General features: G+C 42.7%; 1 protein-coding gene across 1 annotated transcript in view; it reads right to left on the reverse strand.

Moving 5' to 3' along the window:
* LOC119410362 (CUB and sushi domain-containing protein 3) overlaps positions 1-8344 on the reverse strand; it is a 416314-nt gene extending 407970 nt beyond the window's left edge. Inside the window, exon 1 of the mRNA XM_037677273.1 lies at positions 8060-8344. Coding sequence (XP_037533201.1) covers positions 8060-8243 — 184 coding nt within the window. The 5' untranslated portion in view covers positions 8244-8344. The remainder of the gene's footprint in view (positions 1-8059) is intronic.
* Positions 8345-8781: the final 437 nt, after the last annotated feature.

Genomic DNA, 8781 nt, shown 5'->3' on the forward strand with positions numbered 1-8781 from the left:
TAGATAGATAGATAGATAGATAGATAGATAGATAGATAGATAGATAGGTAGATAGATAGATAGATAGATAGATAGATAGATAGATAGATAGATAGATAGAGAGATAGATAGATAGATAGATAGATAGATAGATAGATAGATAGATAGATAGATAGATAGATAGATAGATAGATAGATAGATAGATAGATAGATAGATAGATAGATAGATAGATAGATAGATAGATAGATAGATAGATAGATAGATAGATAGATAGATAGATAGATATTCACTTGGTTCAAATGAGAACTCTTTGAAGGAATGCTTGTCACCCGCTGCCTCTCGGACCAGAGTTTCAGTCTGAAATCATCATGAAATGGAAAATGATGACGTTGTAGCCAGATTAGCTGAGACAGTCATCTTGAAATGAGCTCACTCTAATAGTTCACAATAATTACTTTCTGAGAAATTCATTGAAATATGTCCTGTGGTTCATGAGATATTTTGCTAACAGAGAAACGGTCTTGGCCCCAATAGTTGAAGTTTTTAGCAAACATTTTGTGATCAATCTACATCATCAGATCGTCTGCGAGTCCTTTAGCACCGCACCTAAGCAGAACATGCCGTGAGCGTGTGGTGAGGTGCAGCTGCGGTTCGGCTGCTCCTCTTCCCAGTAGCAAACGGCTCTCTGCACCGGACGGAGCCGGCTATCAGAGACCAGCTGAAGAACAGCAGCACTTTGGTATCAGCGCATCTAGGCAGGATTCTGACGTAGAGGCGTTCAGTCATAATCCCGCAGATGGTAGCTTCACCCCATTGGCTCCTCAGCCAAGCACATGCACCAAATGTACAGTACATTTTGTCCTGTATATTGGGGGCGATGCTCAGCTACTACCACACACAGTTTCAGCTCAGTAATTGAAAGATTGTCTGAGTTGTAGCCATGATTGCATGTAAATACTGGCTCTGGCAGCCATCTTGATTCATCCAAAATGTAGATGTTTGTTGATTAATTTCTGAAAGCTTTTTATTAATCCACCCAGTGGTTCATGAGATATTTTATTAACAAACAGGCACAGGTGACGAACAGTTAATGACAAAAGCAATCAGTTAGCTCTCAGAGTATGTGTTGAGAATGAGTCTCAGCTACCACCACACCAAATTTTAGCTAAGTATCTGCAACTCTAACTGAGTTTTAGCCCTTTTTGTGTTTGCTAACATTGCTTGGTTGCAGCGGCCATCTTGACTTGGGTTGACTCCAAATGGAAATCACATGTAGATTATACGTTGTAAGAGTTTAATTCTTTTTTTAACTAATTCATGAGATATTTTGCTAACAGACAGACAAACGCATGCAGACAGGAGCAGAAATGTTTCCGCTCTGCCTTTCCCTTCGGCTGTGATGGATGAAAATATGCAGCAGTGTCACATCTGTGCCCCTTGTAGATCCTCTGAATGAAACACTGTGCTCTGTTTTGATGGAATAGTTTCAACCGAGCGTCTCAGGTGCAAAGTCGCCGCACAATTCTACCGTATCAGTCGCTTGAAGATTTTTATCTTGATTAAGGTTAAAGAAAAACACACATTTTTAGTATCAAGCATGTCTCCAGGCAGTTAGCTGAGGTTAATCCAGTCAGATAAAGAAAAAAAAAGGCTTCTGCTTTGTGATGCAGTCCACCTTGAATCTGTGGCCCTGACTCCGAAGCAGCCTCCAGTGAACCCATTATATTTAATCTCAACAAACTGCTGGCTATTTTTCTTCCTGAAGACAAGATATTGCCAATACCTCATCACCAACAGAACTGCCTGTATTGTAAGCGACTAAAGCGGCACCAGTAAACAATCTGCGACCTTCACTGGGACTCATCAGCAGCTGTATCTGTGAGTCCGGCCCAGGACCGGAGCCGCTGGCGGGAAGTCGGAAACTGATCCGAGTTCTACTCATGAAGATATCAGCGCTGAGGAACGTTACTGCTCGTCCAGATGAAGACCCTTAAAGGCAGAGGGATAAGGCAGCACGTTCCTCGTAGATAAATTACACAGACAAACTGTAATCCCCATTAGCCTCAGTAGCCCTTCTATCTTGTTTACATGATTACACTGAGATAACGTGTTCATCAGTGGCTTAGTGATCAGATTAAAGTCCTTTCACCAACCTCCTGATTAACTCCAATTACTGACTTATCATTGGTATGTTCAAAAAAGTCTCTTATTAGTCAAATTTTTAAGTAAAGTTAAAAAAGATTTATAAAAACAAGAACTAAATGGCGCAACACAACAAATATTTCATGAACCACCACATAGATTTAAGTGAAACTTTGACAAACAGTGGATGTACATCTAAATTCATTGGTTTGAATCAAGCCTATTCAAGATGGCAGCCACAGCTAATAAATCTTAGCCAACACAAAAATAGCAATAATTTTGTCAACTGTATACAGTAAATACTGACCTAACACTGATGATGTGGTAGTAACTGAGAGTCATTCAAAACATATACACATGCATCTGTCAAGTTCAAGTTTAATGTCATTATCATCACATGTGGTACATGAGGTGGAAGGAAATTATGTAGTCAAGGTCCCAGTTACATCCAAAAATAGCAAAAATATAAAGTATAAAAAAATAGTATATAAGGATCTAAGATGCACACTAAACATTAATAGTGTAAAACAATACGGCGTAACAACAGCAGCCCAAACATGAGTCTAGAGTGAGCAGATGAGCATGAATGAATGCAGCAGCATGGATAATCAGCAACACAGATAATATAATATCACCATTTAAAGTGGAATTACAGTGATTTTCCTGCTTAGAGATTCATGAGTCTAACAGCTTCAGGGTAGAAGCTGTTCCTCAGTCTAGTGGTTCTACACTTAATGCTCCTTAACCTCCTGCCTGAGCGGAGCGGGGCAAAAAGTGTGTGTGCTGGGTGAGTGGGGTCCTTCATGATGCAGGTGACTCTCTTCCTGCATCTGGAGGTGGAGATGTCTTGCACGATCATATGAAATTCCACATTCCGAAGTTTGACCAAACTGGCTACTTATTTCTCAACAATACAGGATCTTTGGGCACCCCACTGGTCAACCCAGTCATTTGAGGAAACTTTACTTTGAAGCAATATAAAAACTAGAAAGCATAACTTCCTCAATGGTAAATGGACTCACTGCACTTATAAAGCACCTTTCTACCTTATCAAGATACTCAAAGTGCTTCACACTACAATCTGTGCTGGTGGAACCAAACCACCAACTTTCCCATTGGAGGATGACTGTTCTAAGCACTCAGCCACAGCTGCCCCATTTTTATATACAGTACATGGTGGTAGTGGCCATCTTAGATTTAGACATGGCAACTCAATTTTCGAAAGGAAACTTCCTTATGCCTAGATGCCGCCACACACCAAAATAAAGTTGGTTCCTCACTTGATGTCAAGTTTCTAAACATCTTGCTCACGACACGGACAGACAGATGGAGTGTATTTCCAATTCCCCCTCTTTGCTCCATGACGAGGGACCACAACCATCTGATTCTGTCAAGGAATGCTAAACCTTTAATATGTATAAATACTTGATGCTGGCAGTTCAGTGGGAAGTTAGAAACAAGCCGTGTGGTGCATTTCTACTCTTAAGCCTCAAGCTCCTTCCTACCTTCTGCTTTACAGACAGAAACCGTGTACTTAAAATGAGCTGGATGTCTTAATTAATAAATAAAGCAAAGTTAAATAGAAAAAATAAAGATAAATACAACTTTTAAATAAATAAATACAACTCAAGAGAGCGTAAAAAAAAGGAAGCATGGCATGTAATTTCAGTAAAAGTCTGTAATTGTGTTTTCTGTATTCTGTCTGTTCTAGTTTGATGAAGCCACCAAGGATCAGGAGACTCAACATATGACATGTGAACATTTTCTTTGCCTTCAGGCGGAGATGACGGTGGAGCCATGTTGGTGACTATGTCTTTGTGTTTGTTTGTCTGAACCATTACACAACATTTCATACATGACTGAACAAATTTTAATAAAACTCTCAGGAAGTACCGGTAGTCACTGGTTGTACAACCTTCGAAGTCAATGCTATCCAAGATGGCTGACACAGCAGAACAGTCTTAGCAAACATCTATCCTTTATCTTTTGCCCGCTCTCACTGGTGCCCATGTCCAGCTATCACTGTGTGAGAGGTTGAGAACACCCTGGACAGGTCTCCAGTCCATCACAGGGACACATAGAGACAAACAAGACAAACAACCATTCACTATCAAACCAAGGGACGAGTCAGAGTTACCAATCAGCCTAACGTGCATGTTTTTGGTCTGTGGGAAGAAACCCACACATGCACAAAGAGAAAATGGAAACTCCACCCAGAATGGCCCAATTTGATCCAGCCACCTTCTTGCAGAGAGGCAGCTCTACCAACTGTGGCACCGTGCCGCCTTAACAAACATATAAATGGATATAACTCGGTGAAATTTACAGATTTTCAGCTACAATTTGGAGCAGAAGTTGTTGAGAATCATCCCCAACACAAACTCTGAGCACTAACAAGATTAAACAAAATGTCTCAATACTGCATGAGATGCAATGAGACTGAGCATTACATGGGGCGGCTGTGGTTGAGTGGTTAGAGCAGTCGTCCTCCAATGCAAGAGTTGGGGGTTCGAATACACCAGCAGTCACATGCCGAAGTGTCCCTGGGCAAGACACTGAACCCCTCATTGCCTCCGATTTGTGTCCCATCAGTGTATGGATGTGATAAAGCTCTGATTATTCTTTGTAGCTATCTAGTAGAGTGCTGTATGAATGGGTCAATGAGGACACAGATTGTGTTGTAAAGAGCTTTGAGTGTCTTGATGAGATAGAAAGGTGATATATAAATACAGTCCATTTACCAAAACAACTACAGCTGATGTCAGTCGCTGATAAGAACTTGGTGAAATTAGATTTTGAATTGTACTCATGGATTCTGGTCCAGTCAAATAAAAAATAAATTAAAAAAAGATGCTGTGGTGGAAAACTCTCGACCGAAAGAATCTTTTTTTTTTTTACATCATTATCTGTGCAGGAAAAGTGAGTGAGCGTCCAGATTTGGTCGGTATCTTTTTATCTCTGCAAACATTGTGTCAACTGTCACAGCAGTGGAACAACAGCTGTTCGCCCCTTCTTCCTCCACTCTTTTTCAAAAAACGTAAAGGGGGGAGGCTTCTCTTCCTCCTCCACCCCCTCCTCCTCCCCTCACCACTGCCCGGCTGGCTGCCTCCCTAATAAGTAAGAGGACTGGGGGGGTTGTTGGCAGTGGCCTGGAGGTTTGACATTGCCTCAGTGTGGGTGGTGATGAAACAGAGTCGAGTCAACTTGGCTCCTTCTTTCAGTTTTATGCTGCACATCCACCCCCGATGGACAGACACGCGCATTACTCACGAGCAGAGGGGGCAGAATCTGCATTTAAAGCTGATCTGTGTTCAAACTCAGGAGCACATGCGTGCATTCAGCAGGTGAGAAGCTGTGCACCGTCTGACAGATACTCTCCACACATGTATGTTTATTTTTAGGGACTGGGACTAAACTTTATCACCTGTTGCTGAAAGGTGGGGTGAGTGTTAATATGTTGGTGGGTGTGTGTAGGTTTGTCCGTCTGTTGGCAACATATCTCCTAAACCAAAGAATGGATTTTAACTTAAGTCTCTGAAAGCAATCACTGGAATCACATCCAGCACTGATTAACTTTTGGGCTCAGCTCGATTCAATGGTCACCACAGAGTGTCATGTTTAACACACTCAAAAATGACTCTACCTCAGTCAGTTGTTCAAATATGGAGCTAATGTTTGGTGTAGCTGAGAGTCACCTCCGACCCATAATCTGAGCAGAATCTAATGTGTTTGTTCACAGGCAAAATGTCTAATGAACACGAGGACTACGTTTTATGCACGTTCATCTACAGCTGATTAACTTTCGGAGTCAACACTATTCAAGATGGCCGCCACAGCTAAGCAACATTAGCAAACACAAAGGTCCATACTTCAACCAGTTTGAGATCTGTTGAGCTAAAATTAGGTGCCGCTGCAGGTGTGAGTCATCCCCCACACATCTCTAACAGATCGCACAAACTTTTATTTCAAACTTGGGCTGGAATCATCTCTGTTAGCAAAATATCTCATGAACCCTTTGGACAGATTTGAATGAAACTCTCAGAAAGTAATCATTGTATGTAAATAAAACTCATGACCTTTAGGAGACAACTCACTCAAGATGTCACAACCAGTTGAACTTAGAAAACACAAAAAGAATGTATCACAGTCACTTTCGCAATTGCTGAGCTAAAAGTAGGCGTGGTAGTAGCTGAGAGTCATCCCAAAAACATAGTCTTAGTAGATCTCACAAGTTTCCATGAGTTGGCACAACATTTATAAAGTTGGAGCAAAACAGCTTTAACTCTGCGTCAAATGATCTCAGTGCAGGGGTCTGCAAGCTGCGGCTCTGGGGCCACATGTGGCTCTTTGGTCCCGCTGCAGCGGCCCTGTCAGGCTTTGACCCAAACTTAAATAAAACTGAATTTTATTTCAATTGTTGCCAACAATGAAAATGTCTAGTTTCAGCAGATGTCTTGTCATTTTCAGACATGTGAAGGTAGTACAAATACACGGTGTAAAACATGTGGTCTACATCATGCTAGTAGTTTGTTAGTCACTTTAAGTCGACTTCCAGTCTCTCAGCTGATCGTTCTCTCCAAACCAGCAGAATGTTTAGAAATATCTTTAAGACAAGCTGCTGAGAAGGAATATGGTAACTTTGATAAGACTAAGTATAAAATACAAAAAACTAAGTCAAAGTAAACAAAAGTATTTATTTTTCTTTAAAAATGTAATATAATTTTATTCTGTCTTTAACTTTACGCTTTACTTAATTCTTCCACAATTAAGAGAACTCACATCAGCCTGCAGAATTCAATGTTTTAATTTTATAACATTATTAAATATATATATATTTTTAATTTCTCTACATGAATCTGCTCTTTTCTTTTTTATTAAAATGTAAAAATATCAATAAATGTTAATAATAGTTAGACATTTTTTCGTTTTATAATATCACCCCCACTGGTTGGAAAAGCCATCTCCAACAAACTGGTCCAGGGGCCACCAGTTGACAGTTGGAGCAGGTTTTGTGGCTCTGAACATCATAATTAATAAGCAAAGAGGCAAAAACTGCTCTTTTTATCACAAAGGTTGCAGACCGCCTGGTTTAGTGTAAACCACAGGCGGGTGATATGCATTCATTTAACTGATGCACAACTTTTACTTTTTTAGTTACGGGAAGCAGGATATGTGTTGGTAAACAAGAGTTTTAGACCATTGATGTTGTTTTTTAGTCTGGTTTAATCATTTGAATGTGGGGACCAGCAACAGCTGCCGTGACTGATCCTGACAGGAACTGAGTTTCAGCATCAAGGAGCAAGAAGGGAGAGGAGTCGCACCTCTGCGTGATGAGTCTAGTTTAAAAATAAAAACTACAAACAAGCATCATTTCAAGGAACATGATTAAATCCCAACTTTAATAATAAAATCAGAGAGCCAGCGGTCACGTGAGCAGCCACAGCAAGGACTCTGACCCGGAGTGAATACCAAGCAGCCCACCTTCCACCTGCTCACTCCTGCAGACCCAGAACCACCAGTCCCCGAGCTGGTTCTGGCCTCACGCACAAACCTCACGCACTTTACAAGTCGCTCATCCTTATCTCTGGACTCCTGCTTCTGATTCCGCCCCCCAACACCTCACAGGGAATCTGCAGTGTGTGCACTTGCAGCTCAACAATCCACTAAGCAAAGCAGATCACGTATAGGCTATTAAGGAGAAGGAGGAGAAGGAGGAGAAGGAGGAGAAGGAGGAGGCTACCGCAAGAAGACTTAGAGCCCGCATTGAGCGTAAAAACCGCCGAAATGCGCCTTTTTTTTTATTTTCTTTTTTTTTTTTAATAAGAAAAAGTGGTCTTCTCTTTTGCGCACGTCTGTAACATTACAGCTTTGGATCCCAACTCTCACACGCGCGCGCGCACACACACACACGCAGGATTGCTGCAGTGGCCCGTTACCTTTCACACAAGTGAGCATCAGTGAAAAGAAGAGATTCCAGAAAACCATCCCCGTCCTGATCCGCATCGTGCCGCCGCGCGCCGAGTCCCCGCGCCCGCATTGAACGCATCTCCTGTTGAAAGCGTCCCGCAGCTCCACGCATCCGTCGTGGCGTCCGTCCCTGCGTGATAAAATCCTCTCCATCGCGCTCTCGGCAGCAGCTTGAACAGCCTGGGCTTTTTTTTTTTTTTTTTTTTGGAGGGGGGGTCGGGTTCTGTCTGTCGGAGGGATGGATGAAGGGAGGGTGGGGGGGTGGGGGGGAGGTTGGAGTGGGGTCTCAGAGGAGAAGCAGACAGAGGAGCCGAGCCGCCCCGCCGCGCGGTGTCAGCTGATGGGAGAGGAGGAGAAGTGCGCGAGACTGGGTCTGGTGATGAGAGGAGCGCAGGAGCGAGCTGGACCAGAGCTCAACCATCTCTACTGAGGGGGGCATGAAGTGTGAGGAGAGGATCTAACATCTCCCCCCGCCCCCCCTTCTCCTTCTTCTTTCCGTTTCTTTTAAATTCCTTGTAAAGCAGCTGAGGAGCGGAGAGGAGTCCAGAGAGGAGTCCAGAGAGGAGTCCAGAGAGGAGTCCAGGGAGGAGTCCAGAGAGGAGTCCAGGGAGGAGTCCAGAGAGGAGTCCAGAGAGGAGTCCAGGGAGGAGTCCAGAGAGGAGTCCAGGGAGGAGTCCAGAGAGGAGTCCAG

Source organism: Nematolebias whitei, chromosome 5, assembly GCF_014905685.2.
Source record: "Nematolebias whitei isolate Nwh7 chromosome 5, NemWhi1, whole genome shotgun sequence".
Lineage (NCBI taxonomy): Eukaryota > Metazoa > Chordata > Actinopteri > Cyprinodontiformes > Rivulidae > Nematolebias > Nematolebias whitei.